Source organism: Neltuma alba, unplaced genomic scaffold, assembly GCF_004799145.2.
Source record: "Neltuma alba isolate B1F8T4 unplaced genomic scaffold, ASM479914v2 tig00010504_pilon, whole genome shotgun sequence".
Taxonomy (NCBI): Eukaryota; Viridiplantae; Streptophyta; class Magnoliopsida; order Fabales; family Fabaceae; genus Neltuma; species Neltuma alba.
Window position 1 is genome coordinate 97345 of NW_021635381.1, and position 20133 is coordinate 117477.

General features: G+C 29.0%; 1 protein-coding gene across 1 annotated transcript; it reads right to left on the reverse strand.

The window, feature by feature from the left end:
- Positions 1–253: 253 nt before the first annotated feature.
- Positions 254–18328, reverse strand: LOC114756788 (probable serine incorporator). Its single transcript, XM_028945732.1, has 12 exons — positions 18254–18328; positions 17425–17501; positions 16281–16440; positions 15094–15118; positions 14856–14945; positions 12886–13057; positions 12366–12439; positions 12179–12248; positions 11942–12013; positions 4188–4321; positions 3343–3416; positions 254–348 (listed from the first exon to the last, which is right to left on the reverse strand). Exons 3-12 carry the CDS (start codon positions 16423–16425, stop codon positions 254–256), a joined length of 951 nt encoding a protein of 316 aa, XP_028801565.1. The 5' UTR covers positions 16426–16440; positions 17425–17501; positions 18254–18328.
- Between the last annotated feature and the right edge of the window lie 1805 nt (positions 18329–20133).

Here is a 20133-nt window from a genome sequence, read left to right on the forward strand (position 1 = left end):
TCCGAAAATGGTGTCATTTTGTACGAACAAGTAAAAATTTTAAAAAGATAGTTACAAAAATGTTTGAATGCCTAAACCGATAACCCGGCCAGCCCATCCACCCACACAATTTAAGAGCCGGGGGGGGGGGAGAGAGAGAGGAGAGAGAGAGAGAGAGAGACTAATCTCACTGATTTTTACGCCATAGATATCAAGAGAAAACAAAAATGAAATTTTCTATGTAACAATTTATGCAATTATAATCCAAAAAAGATTAGACCATGGCTGAGTGCGGCGTCTCCTGTTGTACAGATTCGTTGTTGTTTGTCACTTTGTTTTGTCGCAGCACAGGAGAAATCAACATCCATACTGCAACAAACCAACATAAGCAAAGAAAAATCTAATCGTACACCCATGAAAATCAAATTGTTCTTGCAATTTATAGGAAAAAAATGAAAGGGAAAAAGAATCAATATTACCCTAGAAGTTAGATAACTAATATACATATTAAAAAAATTAATTAAATTAATTATTTGTAACAAATATATGTTAGTTTTTCTAAAGTACTCATTTTGTTAATAAAAGTCCCTTTTAATATATGTAATTAATAACGATAACTTAGAAATTTTTTTTATAAATTTACAAGACAAAGTAGATTGAAATGTTATATTAGTAGAAAAATAAACTATTCTATTGGATCATACATTGTCTTGCTACGCATAAGTATACTCGTATTAGAGACAATCCTATTAAAAGTATTATTGGGTATTAAATATGTATATTTTTTCTAGTAGGAATTCGACCATTAGTTTGTCATATTGTAAATGACTAGTCTTTTTGGTTAAATTCAACTCATTACCGGTTATACATTTAATACTTGATTCATGTGACTTTCTTCATATATAGGCTTTCAAAATATTTTAGAAAATCATTTTGGAAAAATTCCAAAAAAATACTATTTAAATTTCAAAATTTTAAATGTGCGTCATTTCTTAAACTTTAATAACAATTAACTACACTTGAAAAAGTAAATAATACCATATTTTTATAATAATTTATTTTTTGAAATTTTGAAATTTAAGTGATATCTTTTTATTTTTCTCATTATAATATATCTAGAGGGCAAGATTCGTGTATGGGGGCGTCTCTATCTAATAAGCCAGACAACTTGTCAATAATGCAAGTATGCAACTTCGTGTTAGAAACACACGCACAGACAAAATAGATATAATAGTGGCATAAATTTAAAAGCAGATTCAAAATAATACTTCTCCCATCCTTCCTAAATGTAAAACCGACAGTAGTATTTTAATATTGAAAACATATATTTAATATATTCAAAATTAATATTATTAATGTATAAAATATAATTCATTTTATATTTGATACACACACTTTTAATTGCTATAAATTCGGAAAATATAAAAAAAGAAGTAATTTGTTAGTACTTATAATTTTTTTATTTTTAATTGGGTATTTATATATATATATTTTTTAATCTTTGATTGAGTCCTTATAGTTTTCACATTGTAAACCTTAGTCCCTATACTAGGGATGTTCATAAGGCCCAAAGGCCTGGAATGCCCATGAGCCTGCTAAAATTATGCCCATCCCAACCCTAAAAAGCAGCCCAAAAATAATTGTGCATTTTTAGTTGGGACCAAATGTCTAGCAGGGCTAGGCATCAAGCAAAGTATGCTGCCGTATCCATTTGGTCTTGTCCAAAGTTCATATATACAATTCTATTTAATATATATAACATATATATATTTATTATATACTACTTTCGGTCCTTAATATAAGACCTTGTTTGACTTTTATTTTGGTTCTAATTATAAGATCCCAATCTATTTTGTCTCTTATATTTGTGCATTCTTTTTCAAGATAGTTCCTCTAATAATGGTAGTTCTAGCTAATAAACTTGATTAGCAAAGATATTTTAAGAAAGACAACACCTATTTATTACAAATAACTAACTTAAATTATTTCTTTAATCTCCTCAAATTAGTCAACTAGCTCTTATAATTAGGACCAGAGGCAATATAACTGTATTTAATATATACATGTAATATACATATACGGTAGAATGAAATATTTCAAGGCTTAAGTTGTTGACATATATGATCATAGATGTTGCATAAAGACCTATTATGTTGTGTTTGATTATGTAATTATAAGTAAGCGGTAAACTTTGTCAAGTTCCTTATATCTATTATATTAAGTTCTTCAATCATACATGGCCATGTATCCATTTTTGTTTTATGTAGATTTATAAGTAAATGTCATTAAATGCTAATATTTTAAAAATAAGACACATGATTATGTGTGATTGAAAAACTTGACATAATGTGTATAAGAAATTTGATGTAAGTATTGTTCTATAAGGAAATATGGAATGATAAATGATATGTAGACTTTGTATAGTGTTTATATTTCTTCTCTCAGAATATTTTAAGTTTTGAAATTATAAAATATATTTAGAGTCCAAATATCATTTGTTAAGCTTGGTGGAGATTTTCGCATAATATGGATAACATGTCACCAATTGGGCAAGGAAGTCCACCTTGCCCAACCTCGCCTAAAATTGCTCAGGCTTTCATTAGGGAGGGTCGAGCAGTAGGTTACAAAATACAACCCGTTTATCTTTCAAACAAGGCATGGGTCTTGTCTCACCTTACCCTATCCATGTATAGCCCTTAATTAGGGTTATCTATTCGACATGTAAGTTATGTTGTCACAAAATACAAAATAAAAGAGTTTTTTTGGAAAAAAATAAAATGATAATACAACTTTATTTATTTTCAATAAATTCAATAGTTATCCTCTTTGCATTTATATATAATTTATAATTTGATTGATTTTGATATTTTTATATATATTCGTGTGGCAAAATTAATTTAAATGTGTGCTGACATCATCAACTACAAAATGTTGTTTTCTTAATACAAGAAAATAAATTTGACCGAAATGTTGTTTTCTTAATAAGTTATCACGAATTATAAGTATAAGAAAATTGAGAAAACTGTGAGAGACTAATCAAAAAGAAAAATATACTATAACGACTTAATTAAAAATGAAAAAAAATTATAAATATCTACATGCTAATTTTGTCGTTAAAATTAAAAATAGTTAAATTTTTGTGTGAATTCAGAAATAAAAATTAAACGGAAGATCCTCTATTTCCAATTATTCAATTTTATTTGACTGATGAGGCAATGCTTATTATATTAAAAAATGATATATGCAGAATATATATATATATATATATATATTCTATAGACACACATACATATTAAACACACAATTAAGGATCTCATAATAAACTGCACACATATACATAAATGGACAAAAGTAAGGACTTACAATAAAAAGAGGCTGCAAACCACTCGTTCATAACTTTGATCCATGTACTTAGCCACCCTACGTCAATGCTCCACCTGTTTACCAAGAATCATAAGTGTTTAATACGTTTTTTTTTTTTCAATTCTTATTCTGAAATAATATAATTATATAATTATTTTCAATAAGCCCTAATTATTTCATTAACGAACAAGTTTTTTAAGATATGCTTTTGTTAATATAAAAAATGCTAAAATCAGTTACATGGTTCGAATTTATTAAAATTTGTTTTATTATGGAACAACAAATTAATGATATTACATGCTTTAAAAAAGAACTAATAGTTAAATTATAGGCAATAGGTACGAATTTCTTTCTTTAGACCGAAGAGAACATACTAGTTCAAAATTTATTGATTTAATTATAATAAAAAGATACGTAGTTAAATCGGTCTATTTTTTACGTTTATATAAAACAAAAAATTGATGATATTGCATTTTTAAGCCATTATTGATTGATTTTATCAAATTTTGGTTGATCTTAAAAAAAAAATCCCTCCTGTCTTGAATGTAAGAGTTACATGAGGAGTTTGTTTTAGTTATAAATTTAAAATCTCAATACACACTTTATCTCCCAAATTTATTTATTTTAAATTATTCTCATTAATTGCACATTTTTTAGGAGTTTCCATTAATGTGGGTATTTTTCAATACAAATGATTAGATGGGGTACTTTAATAAAACTAAGACACATTTTTTTTTATAAAGAACTAATTTAACTAGTTTTTTTAATTTCTGTAAATAAGTTCTCTATGTTTTACATAGAAGTAGTATGTTTATAAAGTGGAAAAATGAATGAAAAATGCTTACTTGGTGGGAGAATTATTGAGGTCCCAACTAATGAATAACATAGCGAAGTACATAGCTCCTAAGGAGAAAACCAGGTGAAAAAATCCATATTTGTATGGAATATCATCCTCCTCTTCCACTTCATCTTTTCGAAACTGCAAATCAAATTCAAAACAAATGAAATTAGGCAAATCATTAAATTTACATTGATCGTAGGGAATTTTTAAATTGATTTACTTGGCCAGATTTACACAGAGAAAAAGCTGTCTTGTATCCGGTACTATTGAGCTAAATAAAGTATCGTTAGATTATTTTAAATAGTTCTCATAATAGGATTTTTTTTAGCCCATAAAGTCGAGGCCTTTGATCTTATGTTTTTTTTTTTTTTGGGTTTTAGAATCCAGTTCCCGTAACCCAATATTGTCATTTTCCAATTACATGTAATATTTTAATCTTATGTATGTTACATCTAGCATCATGATGTTACTTTTTCAGTACTTTTACCTTTCAGCACCTGTCTTATTTATAGTGTATTCAGTGAGCTGGGGTATTAGCTGCCCCATAATTTTGGGGCTCTTTCTAAATATTTTTTAAAACTTCTTTTCATCATTAGATTCTACATAAAATAAGTGACATTTTGATATTTTATTTGCAAAAAATAGTTTAGTTTTCAATTTCTTATGATTTTTCAAAGATTTAATACTCCAAGTTAAAAAGAAACCGAACCATTTAGTGTAAAAAAATCTTTAAAAAATTATAAAAAATTGAAAACTAGACTATTCTTTGTGAATAAGATATCAAAATATCACTCATTTTATGTCGAATAAAATGATAAGAAGAAGCTCTGAAAAAAAACATTCAGAAAGAGTCCCAAAATTAAGGGGCAGCTGACACCCCCAGCTCATATTCAACACTCTAAACCATAAATAAGATTCAGTGCTATAATTGGTACATTAGGAGGTGCTAGATGCAAGCACTAAGAAAATAACATCAAGGGGTGCTAGACGGGCCAACGTGAGAATAACATGATAGGTTTTTAATCATGAGGTTTAGATACTACTAAGCCTGGATTTGGATAATTAAGTTGGTTAATCTTTTAGTTTTGAAATTAATTAAGACATAAAAATATAAAGGATGATGATTGAGAGCAATATCTCTAGACCTTTTGAGTAGTTTTGGTAAATCATCATTTTCAAGGCCCAAATGATAATATTTATGAATGATTCTTTTTTGCATTGAAAAACTAGACATCTCAAAGTTTTCAAAGAAGCCTAGTTTATATTTTTGGAGATTCATGAATTTAGTTATGAATTTTTGAAACCGAACTTTTTTATCTATATTGTTCGTTAGATGTTTGCTATAGTAAATACTAGAGAACATTCGATATAACAAATACTAGAGAACATTCGATATAACAAATACTAGAGAACATTCGCTATAGCAAACACTAGAGATTCATTGTGTCATTTGCTAGATGTTCACTAGACGTTCTTGTAGTGAATGCGTCAAAATCTTGTTTTATAAATCAATTTTAGACACGATTTTTAGGAGGTTTTGGGAGGAGAACTCATGGGACTCTACTATGATTTGGTGTTTTCGACTTGGGAGAGTATATTTGAGCTTCTAAACATCAAAGTAACCATTCCTAACCTCATTTCTATCATTTCCTCCTAGATTTCTCAAATTTGAGATAGTTAAAATCAAGAGTTTATGATGATTCTTGAATAAGCTAATGTTTTCACCGAACCTTTTAAGTTTAAAAGACTTATATGGACTATATTAAAATTTTAATTTAGTTTTGTTGGATTTGAAGTTATATAGAGTTTTCAACTAGGGTTTGATTTTTGAGTTAGGTTTTGTTAAGTTATGATAATATATGATGGTTTGAATTGAAGTTTGAAGCTTGGGCATTAGAATTAATGTTTAATTGATTTAGATTGTTGATAGAGCTTGAAATTCTCAAACGTATTTTGAGGCTTAGAACCTAAGTGTGAAAATGGGGATTTTGGTCATATTGAGTAATTAGATGTGAATAAATGATTTAGATGAGTCAACTAAGCTATTAGGATTGTAAGTTTAGTATTGGAATGGTTAGGTTATGATTATGGCAAGAGTTGTGTTCTAGAAGAACATTGAGTCTTTATGTTTGTGGTGAACCACTTTATTAATTGTGAATTAATGTGGTTACTTGTGATTATTATATTGTAGATTGATCATAATTTATTAGTTTGAGCACGAGGCTTAGTTTGATTGTGGTAGTATACAACTTTGGTGAAAGGTAACCACTTTACACTTTTTGTGTATACTTGTATGATGTTGTGAGTGATTTTGGATTACATTAAATTTGTCAAAATGCCATTGGACTATTATTTGAGCCATGAGTTATATTATTATTGAAAGAGATGCTAATAAGATATAGTAATGAAACTATGATTTTTATAAACTTATCTTGTGGGGCATGATTTTATTGAGAAATGGTTATATGAATTGATCTTGATAAATAAAATTGGAATTGTTGATTTTGGCAAAAAAATGTGAAAAGTGATTATCTTGTTGATGAATAATTATTGTATAAATATATTGAGTAATGATAAAAGGGGATGATGAATGTTGTTTTGATAGAAGGTATACTAAAGAGGAAATAAGAGGATGGAATATTGTATACAAAAGAGGAAACGAGGTCGTGGACTTCTAGGTATGTATTGGTTGATCCTTTGGCGCATTTTAAGGCATATGACACCCTACTAGTGGACTAAAATGGAAACACATGATCTCGTCTTGTGCTTTATGAATTTTGGTAAGTTTACATCACTTGATTGGTAAGCTTGCTGTGTTGAGCTACCAATCACATGGATGAGTACTAGCATTTGGGTTTACTTAGAGAAAATAAGGTGGAATTGATATTAAAATATTATACTTTGATATATGTGTAACCATGTGACAACTATAAATGTTATGATTTTTGTAATTGTCTCACTTCATACATCCAAGCATTTACTTGTATATCTGATAAGTAGGATTGTTAGTTACTGAGCCTTTTGTCTCATCCTATGGTTTTACATTGTAAGGAGACAACTCTAGGGTTGGTCCATCAAGGAAGATGTCAAAGGCTTAGCTATCAAGTTAATCTTGTATAGCCTCCTCTTTGTTATGTATGGATATTTGTATCTAGTCATATATGGTTCATTTTGCATACTCTAATTTATTTCAAAATGTTTGTATTAACTATATACTTTTGATAAATTGTTATTGAATTATATACTGGTAGAAGGCTAGTGGCCTTTAGGTATTCACATATGTTTGTAAACTATGAATCCATAGTGTCTTTCAAAAATATTGGAGTACTATTACTTTGGGAAGTTATAAAAAGTATTATCTAGGAAATATCTTATTATGGGCTTGTAGCTGAATGTGACATGTTGGGCTTTGTAATACCCAAGGTCCAATTATTGTGGAACATTGTTACTTTTAGTTTGCATGTAACTGTTGTAATAAAACTTTAATATCCAAGATAGCTTTTAAATATTTATTTTGATTCTTTTCTATCATGGATAAATATTAAAAGATGAGTTTATCTCTTTTAACCATGATAGTTGTTTTCAAGAATCAATTTAACTCTTTTCCATTATGGTTAACCTTTCTTGTGATTCAAGCTTCTTCTATAACTATGGTTGCCTTTTTAAATGTTATACTAAGTTTTGTTTTCCTTTACCATGGTTAGTATTATTAAATGATGATTTAAAAATGCTAGTAGTCAATTTAGAATGAACCATTGTTACAATAAGCACCCTTGCTGGTTGCACTATAAATAAGATTAAGATGCAAAATGCTATTAGGAAATAAGATTATGAGAAATTCTTGCATAAACCCAATGTGCCACCTAATTTATATGCTGACTAATAAAATTTTGACTATTTTTTATCTCATGTGTCAGCCCACATGTCACTACCCCTCTCTTTATTATTTTAATTATTTTTTAGAAATAGATGCTTATTTATTCTCTCCTACTCTCTCTCTCTCTAATTTGCAAAATTATTTCAAAACCTTTCACTCTCCCTCTCACAATTATAGCCACTCCTCCCACCTCTTTTCCTTCACCATGCTACTCTCCATCTATTTCCCTGTCAATGGAATCCCCTCTCCTTTCATTTTCCTTTCATAATAAATTGTTACTAATTAATAATGATTAATTCTACTCCCTCCTCCTCTTCTGAACCTGAATGATTCAAATTATTCAATTCCTACTCTCCATCTCCTCCCCCTCTTCACTATGCGCTGCTGTGCAATTTGCTATGCTATCGATGTCGACGTCCCACTAGAACTGGGGCCCTCAATCATTGCTATGGTAGGGGTCCTATTCTGTGCCTTCGTATTCATGAGTTTGAATGTGTAGTGTGGTTGAATGTGTTCAAACATGTAATATCCTAAATTAATTTTAGGATTTAGGTAAAAAAAATAATATTTTATTATTGTAATAAAATGATAATATTTTAATATATTAATATATACTACCTCCGGTCCTAATTATAAGAGCCAGTTGACTAATTTGAGGAGATTAAGGAAGTAAGTTGAGTTAGTTATTTGTCCTAAATAGGTATTATCTTTCCTAAAATATCCTTGCTAATCAAGTGTATTGACCATAACTCTTATTATTAGAAGGGCTACTTTGAAAAAAATGTATAAATATGAGAGACAAAGTGGATTGGGGTCTTATATTTAGGACCAAAATAAAAGTCAAACATGGTCTTATATTAAGGCCCGGAGGTAGTATATTATATATATAGGGGGTAACTTTCCACCGAATTTGGTGGAAAGTTGAGCCCCTTGACTAACAAAGAAGACTTTGGGGGAGAGAAGGAAGATTTATGGGAGGAAGAGTTAATGCAAGGAGGAAAAACAGTGAAGGGTGGTTGGAATTGGAGAATATAAGAGAGTAGGAGGCAAAAGGTGAGGTGTGTGAGAGAAAGAAGGAAGAGAGAAGAGAGCAAGAGAGAAATAGAAAGAGCATAGCAACAGTCCTCGTAAAGAAAGCTTTGAAGATAATTTAGGTATATAAAATTACTTTTTTTTATCAAACTTTCTTTATGAATATTTTCTGTATATTTTGAGCTTCCTATTTACAGTATTACTATAGTAATTAGAGAAAATTTTGAGACTTATATATGATATAAGTATTGAGTTTTGACAAAAGATGATTATAGAAATTTAGAAGTAAATGAGTTGTTAATTTTAATTAGTTTAGATTTGTCTATCTGTTAGTTTAGTATTTAAATTAATTTTTAGTTGAAAATCTGTTATTTATGGGATATACCATATTTTTACCGATTAAATTTAATTTAAATAATTTATTTGGATTATTTGACATATTATTGAGATTTTAATTGGTTTAGTTTTATTTATTGGGTGACTGGAGGTTTTAAAATAATTATTGTAGCTAAAAAGTTTATTATTTATGGAAATATATATATGGTAGTTATACCATTAAAGTTTTGATTATATTATTTATTTATAAATATTTGAAGTATTATTGAATTTTTGATAGTTTGATTTTGAGATTTAAACTTAAAATGAGATTTTGAAAATTTAGAACATAATAATCTTATATTTGAAAATTTTGGAAAATTCTTTTTAGTAAGGTAAGTAATTCAGAGGTTGTAAATAAATAATTTGGCTTTTAGAAAATTTTAAGTTATTTCTAAAATACTTAAATTTGGGTTATGAGAGTTGTGGGAATTTAGAATAAAGATTAAATTAAAGTAGAAATCTAACTAATATATAAGCTTAATTAATTAATTAATTAATTAATTAGCTTATATTAATACGTTGTTATTAATTGTGTAGATTAATTATTGATTGAGCAAAAGATTGACCTTGTGGTAATCCTTTTTATTGCTTTGGCGAGAGGTAACACTTTCCACTTGTTATATGTGCTAATATATTGTTTGTAGTATTTTGCTATTTTAGAATAGTATTTGTTATTTAGAACTCGAGTAGATGTATTATAACTTTTGAGCTATAAAAAATTGTCTTGTGGGATTTTTGGAATTGTGATGAAGAAGTTGGGAAAGATATATGATTTATATCTTATGATTACATTGAGAAAAGATTGAGATATTTTTATTGTACTGTGAATGATTGGTTGTTACTTGGATTTTGGATTGAGCCCTATCCTATCATGTGGTAAGGCCGCCATTTGTGCACATTAGTTGGCTTCTTCTTCTTCCCCCATAGTGAGGGATAGGCCTTTGTGGCTTTTTATTCGTCTCCCAAAGTGAAGGATAGGCCTATATGTCTGATTGATCTCCCCATAGTGAGGGATATACTTATGTGGCTTGTGTGTTAGCCCCATAGTGAGGGTTTGGATGATTGAAATTATATTTCGATGGATATATTTATATTTCTGGAGAATTATTAACTGTCCCACTTGACACCTCACGAGCACGTGTTAGTATGTATGATGAGTTAGAAAGTTGGTTACTGAGACGTTTGTCTCATCCTGTGGTTTTTACTATCTTTAGGTGATAGTTCAGGTGGTGGCTCATCAGGGAAGGCTCTGGAGACATAGTGTGCTGTTATAGCTTGTATAGCCTCTCTGCTTTTGTTCTATGTGTTGACTTGTTATATATTGCCATATAGGGCTCATCTACTATCATGTTGTAAAATAATACTTTTAATTACTACTATTTGGTATGATAGGGCCGCGAGGAGGCCCGAGACATCCTACACTCTGCATGTAACACTCCTTTGAAAGTGTTGACTTTTGACTAATGAGCTCTATAGTTTATATTAAATTGATTTATTAGTTTGTATGTTTGGAAAATATAAGTTTGGTTTGGGCTAATGGTTGAATGATGTTTTTGGACTTTGGAAGTCCAAGGCTCAAACTAACGATCGATGTTGCTCGTAATATAAGTTTATTTCTTTTAACCATGATAGTGATTTTAAAATTTTAAGGTTTCTTCTTTTCTATCATGGTTAATCATTCAAATAAATTGTTGGATTTAATCTAAAACGGTTTTGAAAGAACGGTTGTCACAAAACACGAGCTAGAAGAACAAGATGAAAGTCCTGAAGGAAGACTTGGTGCAAATGGCGGCAAAGTTAAAGATGGTGCAGTGGCCGTTGGAGGAGATCGATTGAAGTGGGGTGAAGAGGAAGCGAAGAGAGAAAGTAGCTTGATGGGGGTAGAGAGATGGAACTACTGGTAGATGGCGGTAATTGTGAGAGGGAAAGTTTTTGAAAAGATTTTTCAGATGTGAGAGAGAGAGAGAGTAGGAGAGGATTAAAAAAAACAACATATTTCTAAAAAATAATTAGAGAGAGAGCAGTAACATGCGGAGCGACATTGGGATAAAAAAAAAATACTTGAGATGTCAAAATTTTATTGGTCAGTGCATAAATGAGGTGGCATAGTGGGTTTATGCAATAATTTCTCATAAGATTATACTGCTAGATGATATTTACCATTTTTTAAAATTGGGGCGTCAAATCTCAAATTGTGGTATAATTAGAACATTTTGATCATTTTCACATATTTTCTGCGCCTTCCCCCCATGAAACCTCCTGGGTTGCATTACCAAATGGCCTATTTAGCTTTGATTCCCTTTTCATTTTGATTTCCCACTAAATCCAAACATGTGTTGGGTCTAAACGTATCCTTAATTTGTTTAATATTGAAATAGTAATTATTATAATACAAAAATTCATTTTTGAATTTTCACCTAAAAAAAAAATTCATTTTTGAATTCCTATTAGTGGAGAATAGAGTAATGCACCTGAAAGCATTTGGAATCAATTCCTGTGGAAAATGTTGCCAACACAATGGCAAAGACAGCGATTAGGAAGCCCTATAAAAAAAAAATTCAAAGTATTTATGAAATTATAAGTGTATCATTCAATATAAAATAAAAGTGTCTGGCCAAAATTTAATATGAAGTATAAAATACCAAAAAAAATCATTATAAACAATTTTTTTATGGTTTCTAAAAGTGATGAAAGGTTAGAAGACTTACAATTATTGCCATCCAATCATGATTTGCTTTCTCTGGATTCGTTGAGCTACATCTTATAATTATAGGTTCACTGAAAAGCCATAAAAATAATTAATACTAATAATAATCAATATTGATATACTAAGAAATAATATGAAAAAAGAAGAAGAAGATCATCGCTGCAACCATGAAAAGATTTAATACTTACCTTCTGATAGCAGTCCAACAGAGGAAAACAATGTACAAAGCCATAATTCCTGAGGATAAAAGTCCTCTATTTACCTGTAAATTAAATTAAATTAATTTATAACTCAATCATGTCTCTATTATACTATTATACTATTATGAGAAACTACATGATATTAATTGCCAAGTAGCATATTTACTAATTGATGTGTGTTCTTGTCACATAACATCTTGTCATATCTTTATGATGACTAGATCACTAATTTGTGAATAATAAGAAAATTAATTAAGTTAATTTTTAAAATAAATGTGTGTTAATTTTTTCTAAAATATCATTTCTAATCATGTGCATTATTGTAATTACTCTTTGATAAAATCTCTTTTATGAATAGGGATATTTTAAAGAAAAATTATAAATTTAGATGACAAAGTAGAGTGAGGTCACATATATGGAATCAAAACGAATTTATAATATTTTCTAACTATTATATTTAGGATTGGAGGGAGTAATATGAACAGAAGAATAACAAAGAGGGGCGTACCTTGGAATGTAAAGAAACAGCGATGATGACTGCAAGAAGAATGGCAGTCCAAGTGATGAAGAAGATGTTGAGGGAACATGAAGCCCTTGAGGCGTATGACGTGTACATCCACACTACTCCACACAACGAAGCTCCATGAAATATCGTCGACATCAAAAGTCCAACCGAACAGCTGTCACAATAGTGGATCCAACTTTAGATTTTCACATTTAATATTTTACATTTTTTTTGCTTGTTTATAGTTCCAAATTTAGAGCTGGCAATACTAGTTTACTGCCACTCACGACTTATAAGATACATGTTAGAATAGCCTGTATCTTGACAGGCTGACAAAATGCCAATTCTAATATACTATCAACTCGATCGCGAGTTGGTGAGTTGAGTTTGCAAACTAAATCTATATTATCAGGTTTATAAACTAAGAACCTCTCACAACTCTCCATACCTTCTGTCATAGAAAAGCTCGGGAATTCTATGCCTTGTGCTGCCAAAATAATCACGATGTGTGCACGCGCTGAGTGTGTGGGTTCTCTCCATTATGGAGGGAGGGGTGTCAAATTGTCCGGAAAAAATGGGGTTAATATAATTTTCAGATCCTAAAATCTGGATCCATTGATTATGATCTCTTAAATATCAAGCTCATGGTTTTAAACTTTAGAATTTAGTTCATTTTAAAATGTTAGTCTTTAGAGATGTAACGGTGTTAAAATTTGCTACAATGTCATAAACAATGTTAAAGTAAAAATGTAAACTCATCATATAGCACCAAGTTGGATCTTATATGGATAACAAAAAAAAGAAGAAGAAAGAAAGAAAGAAAGAAAAACATGGCCTCAAAGCACAACGCAGAGAATGATTATAAAGATAGGGATGAGTTTTCAAAATGTAACACAGTAAATAATAACTCAAGAATGGTGGGCTAAATTGTTGTGATTTAAGAACTAGTTATTTTGTTTGCTTTTGTTAGTCAAGTGTTGTCTAATGCGTCTATATTACTATTTTAATGATGCTTATAACATTCTAGTAGATTTTAATATCGTTGCACCTATAAGAACTAGTATGTTAAGACATATTAAATTCTAGAAACAAAAATTACAGGTTTGAAATTTGAGAGAGTAAAATTAAAATAGAACTCAAATTTCAGAATCAAAAAGCATATTAACCCAAAAGAATTATTCCTCTGGTCCTTAATATAAGACCCATTTAACTAGTTTGATTAGATTAAGAAAGTTAGGTAAGTTAGTTAATTATAAGAAAATGGACATATTTTTTCCAAAACACCATAATCATCTTTCTTAATACCCTAGATTATGGTTGAGAGAGTATCTATAGGGGTAATTTAGAGAAAATTGATAAATATGAGAAATGAGTCTTATATTTAAGACCAAAACCAACTCAAGAATTAGGTCCTATATTAAGGACCAGAGGAGTATTATACAAGAGTTTCAAGTTTTAGTAGGATCACTCTCCCAACATGTGAAACTTAGCGTGTTTGGTTTAGCTTTTCAAAAGTAATTTTACAATATGAGGTAAGTATGTAAGAGAGTTTTGTCTCGGTTTGTATTAAAGTACTTTTTTTAAGTTCTTCTAGGGTATTCCAAACAACCCCTAGGATTGAGCTTAAATTAGTCATGTTATAAATAAATTATAAAATTGATTTATATTATATTATATATACTAGTGTAAATAAATAAAAAGTTAAATGGGTATGGTCTGTAAGTTTGCAAGCTAAGCATTATGAAAGTAAGCCTATATTGTTTGCCTAAATAGACCTGAAAGTAAGATTAAACCTAAACCTGAGACATTTACTAAACAGACTATGTTAGGTTTAAAATAATTTAGTCCATAAGTTTCTGATAAGAGCTGGGCCTATTTTCAATCCTACCAACAATGTTCAATTATGAATTACTTGGAAGCATCCCATATGACCTAATAATTGTAAAAAAGAAAAAGAAAAATTCCATATGTACCTGTTTTTTCTTTCCTCATCAGGATTCCAGAATTTATTCCACCACATGATAAAATGGATCACACTCACAAGTTGTAAAAGGAGAAAAATTCTGAATCAATAAAAAACAAAATAATCAAATTAAAAATTACTGATGAAATCCTCTTTTAAAAAAACTATTTTGTTGTTGTTTACATAAATTTCATTATTTCAATTACTTTGCAATATTCATTATTTTAAATGAAGGACTTGGAGCTTACCCTGCACCAATACGAGCAATTTCACCTGCAAGATAATTACAATGCCCTTGTTCATACTTAATCAAATTTTAAGAAAATAACGAAAACATTTGTGAGTAAGACTTTTTGTGCATTGGGCTTCAAGTTTTATATGGGTCAAGCAAACTCTGGGCTTAAGGGCCGATCCGATTTAAATTAGCATTTTTTTGTTAGAATTAATGCCCCAGCTGCATAGAGAATAATTCATTTTTCAAAAACGAAAATTAAATAAAAGAGTAATCGTAACATGAAAATAATATAAGTACTTCCTTCATGACTTTTCTCATTTGTGCTTGAACAAAGATGGTTGGGATGTGCTACTTTTTAAATATGGAAAAATAAGGAAATATTATTATCATAGTACTATTTGCCATGAGGGGACGGCCCTTAAAGAATTTTTATGACAAAACCAATCTTCTATAGAGTTTGCTTTCCACCGCAAATACTTGTGAGCTGCTCTTCTATGAATATATAACACCAACCTACATATTACTATAGACAAACTCTCTATATAAGTTTACTGTGTTGAGAAGAAATTTCTTCAGTTTTCTCCTAATGACTTTTCTGTTCTCAATATCACTTGACAAGAAATACTTGTCCTTATTCATAATTTCTGTTCATTTTATATTGCTGTTATCTCTAAACCTTATTTTCTTACTTTTAGTTTTGCCAACATAGGAATGTTAAGTATTTGTAACTTATAAGTACTTTTACTATAAATATCATTTTGTCTGTGGTTTTTTTTTTTTTTAAAAAAAGGGAGTAAGGAAAGCGTCCAGAGGTGAAAAAAATGTAGATATTAAGTGAACTTTTAAAATGTAGATATAGAGAGTAATCAAATTAACTAATTATAATGAACAATATAGTTATGATTTTAGACTTTGTCTAGTGCACGAGACCCACACTATTTTAAACACATGAAAGAAAATTAATTTATCAGTTCCTATAGTTTCATTCCATTTTTAATTAGGTCATTGACATTTTTTATTGTGTCATTATCGTTTTCTTGATTATAAGTATTAGTCTTCATACTCATATAATCTGTTTAATTAAAGCTGATTTGGATACTGATCAAGCGACATATAAGTTGTCAAGAAATGTAAGATATTAAAGGGACTTTATAAAGATAAAATTTATTTATTATCAACATAAATAAATTTGAAACATACCATATATTTGAACAATTTGGGAAGGCATGAAGAAAGGGAGGGCCAATGATAGAAGCAATAAAATAAATTTGAATCCCCACCATCCACAATGCCATGAATTGCAAGCTTCATGTAATTTTCTGGTTTCCACTGTACTCACAAACATTATTGTGAAAAATATCTGAATTATTTGTCAAGGATCCATTTGGTTCTCAAACAACTATAACATATAGTGAAGTCAGAAAATGAAATTTAATTAACTACTATCGGATTTAAATTTAACTTGAAATTATTCCAAGTAAAATTACACTATCACTCAAATATTTAAATACAAACAAAAGTCCAAAGATCACTGTTCACATGATAAGATAGATAATTTGAATTACCAAAGAGTTTGAGTTTTAATAATAGAATTAGATTTTGTAAGAATAATAATGTGCATCTTCACTTTAGAAATATTATATCTGAAGGTAGAAAATGCCATGGTAAAATTCTTCTGCAGTTGAGAATTCTAATGATATATGAATAGTGGTGTGCACAATAAATTTGTTATGATACTTTTAGATAATAATTTTATTTTTGTAAGGTAAAATTGCACTTGAAATAATAAAATTGTATCATTTTTCCAACTTATATAGTGAATATGGATTATTTCATAATTATTTTTAATATATACATTTATATTTCTTAAATTAAAAAATTTCCATACAATTTAAGTTAACTTTAATTTTTTAATCAAATACTATTCATGAATTTAATGTTATATATATATATGTTAGATGATACAAAATTTGACCATGATTAAATTAAAAGATTTTGATTAATAGTATCTTAGTCATAATTATAAAGTTAAATTGAAGTTGAAGACTTGGCATGAATGCAAACAAATATTTTTGAGAAAGTTACCGTAATTGAGTTTAATAATACTTGAATTTCACATAATAGAATACTGAATATTAGATAGTTATATAAAGAAAACTGAAAAGTGATATAAATTATATTTAAGAAAATTCTTTGGATGGGTACTATAGAATTATAAGTAAAATTAATTTAATAATTTTTATTAAAAAGTTATGTGATCGAATCAAGCATATAACTTTGGCCAAAAAAAAATCAAGCATATAATGGATGCTCACAAGCAAAAAATGCGTAGCCTGAAAGATACATAACACCCTAAACTCACGCGAAGAACTCCCAATGTATAAAGACAATCTTGCCCTCCAATCCCGCATGCCTTAATATCTGTAGCGGAAAGGGGGGAAAACAAAACAAAGCAGCGAAAAAAATTAATATATATTTTTCTTATCGTAAATATAAGAATTATATAAGTAATTTAATTATTTAAAAAAATTTGTTCGTTTTTTTTTAAGATGTCTTCTTAATAATCATGTGCATTGAAAACAACTCGCATATGAATTGAAATTTTCTTTTAACAGATGCAATCAATAGAATGATTTGTGAAGAGAAATTAGAACAAATCATGATACAATCTCACATAAGTAATCTAATTATTAAAGTGATAAATATGCCTTTATTATCATTTCATATATTTGAACTTGTCATTGCATGTTGCTCACTTATTATAGGACATTTTAGTGATTAAATTGCTTATTTGAGACTGCACAGTAATTTTTCCAAGAAATTAATAAATTTAGAAAACAAAATGACTTTAAGATATTACAAATCAAAACAAACTCTATGCCTTGCTCCATTTAATATTTTCTTTAATTTTAAATATAATATTTCAATTCATTTTATTTATAATTTTTTTTTCAATCTCTCCCTATTAACTGGACATATATATTAAGGGTTGTTTCATTAAGAAAATAATTTACATATAAATAATTTAAAAGGATACTTTATCAAAACCAATACACATTTTCTACAAATAAAAAATAACTAGTTTACTAATTAATTATTTAATTCTTATATTTAGTATTTGATAGTCAATAATTACTTTTAAAGAAAGAAGAAAGAAATAAAATACCACTTACAATGAAGGGGATTGGATAAGAAGGGTTGAGCATAGTCACGAACAAACCAAGCAAGGAGATTGATGAAGAAGAATATGAGGCCAAAATAGTAGCGAGCCCTCCGTGACTTCTCTCTTTCTTCTTCCAACGAAGAAACTACTTGCTCCTCTCTATTTCTCTGTCTACCACTTTCTCCAATTTCTAGTACTTCTCTTGATGATGCATTCATTTTGTAGTATAACTTACACTATAAAACAGATTTATATTTATGACTAGAAGAGTATTAAATATGAATTAAATGAAACAAATTTAGAGATTAATTAATCAATAAATTGGTGACAATTTAAATCTCGTAAACAAAAAATAAAGAAGAAAAATCCTAATTAAATCCAAACAAACACTAAAAACCATATTCAAGTCCACAATTCTTAACAAAATCTTTTAGATCAAGAGGACTAATTAAGAATTTTAGAATCTTGTTAATGATCATATTGTCCCTCACATTTTCCCCTTCATATCCACCCCTTTTACCGGCAACTGGCTGCCGACGCAAGAACAATGGCTGTTGATGATGGCCCCAGTGGCGACTAGTCGCTGGCGGCTGTGACTTTGGGTAAAAAGAATTTGCTTTTAAAAATATTTAGGGGCAATATGATCATTTTAAAATATTTTAAAATCTATAATTAGTTGTCCTGGCTTTATTAGGAATCTGTCAATGATGTATACTTGAGTTTAAATTTTGATATTTGAACTGCATAGGATTCAATTGAGATTCCTTTTTTTTTTTTTTAAAATGTTATCAGTGATACTCTAATTAAATTTAATAATACTTAAATATAATGAAATGTTAATCATAAGTAATTTGAAAAAAGAAAACGGAAAACTCGTTTATCTCTAAGTAATTACATTTTCCCTGGTTAATTATCAAAGCCCCCAGCACGTAAGTGAACGATATTTTTCTCATGACAAACACAAAAAGCAAGTTGAGCAACACACAAGAAAAAATGTCAGAAACAAGAAGCACCAAAATGCATAGCAATTATCCGCCATTGAAGATTAATTGAAGCTTAATTAAACCCTTAAAACACAAGCAAGAAACTATATATAATGAAGCTAACTTTGAAATAAAATTAAAGAAGCAATCTCCGTACTATGAGTTCAATGAAGGAAACGAAAATCACTGACCTGAAGAATTATGAGATCACAGTTCACTTGGAAGCGAAAGTATGATTCTGATTTAAGAGGAGACGAGGACGCTCCTGCAGAATAATGAAGAGAGATGAAGAACAAATATGACACACGCACACACACACATATAAAGAACAGCCACATACTTTTTCGTATTGTTTTAAATTAATTTTTGTAATTTTGTGAATTCACTTTTTGACTTATTGTTCCACAAAATGTACTTTAGTTATATGAATTAATTATATTGCTTAAATCGTATATTATACAGCTCATTAACATCTTGAAGTTTCCTTTGTTTTGTTGTGAACGTTATGTATAATAATTCAACCACAAAATAATATACAAAACAACCTACCAACAAGTATGGTAAACAAATCTTAGTGCCTTTTCTGACTATAAAACAACAAAAAAATAGAAGACAACTATTCCAGAAGATTGCTACAATATTTAATTTAATCCTTTAATAAGACTATGGCTAAATGTGCCATCACATGTGTAATAAATATACGAATACACATAAATTCAAGCGTGCAGTTCATTTCAAACTCTACACAGAAAAGGTATCTTTTTTTTAGCCCAAAGAGAAACTACGTGCATGCAAAAAAAAAAAAAGAGAAATGCCACCCGCTAGTTGAATTGAAAAATATTCATAATATTAAAATCCAACTCAAGTTAGCTGGACATGCTAGTGAATTGGTGAACTAGCCTCTTAT

Bases quoted from the DNA above. Each gene is read 5' to 3' on its own strand.
- LOC114756788 (XM_028945732.1), bottom strand. From the start codon at position 16,425: ATGTTTGTGAGTACAGTGGAAACCAGAAAATTACATGAAGCTTGCAAT. The intron at 14,946-15,093 runs GTAAGCTCCAAG...TTATTGATTCAG, and splicing joins ATTGCTCGTATTGGTGCAGG to AATTTTTCTCCTTTTACAAC. The intron at 12,249-12,365 runs GTAAGTATTAAA...ATGGCTTTTCAG, and splicing joins TGTTGGACTGCTATCAGAAG to TGAACCTATAATTATAAGAT.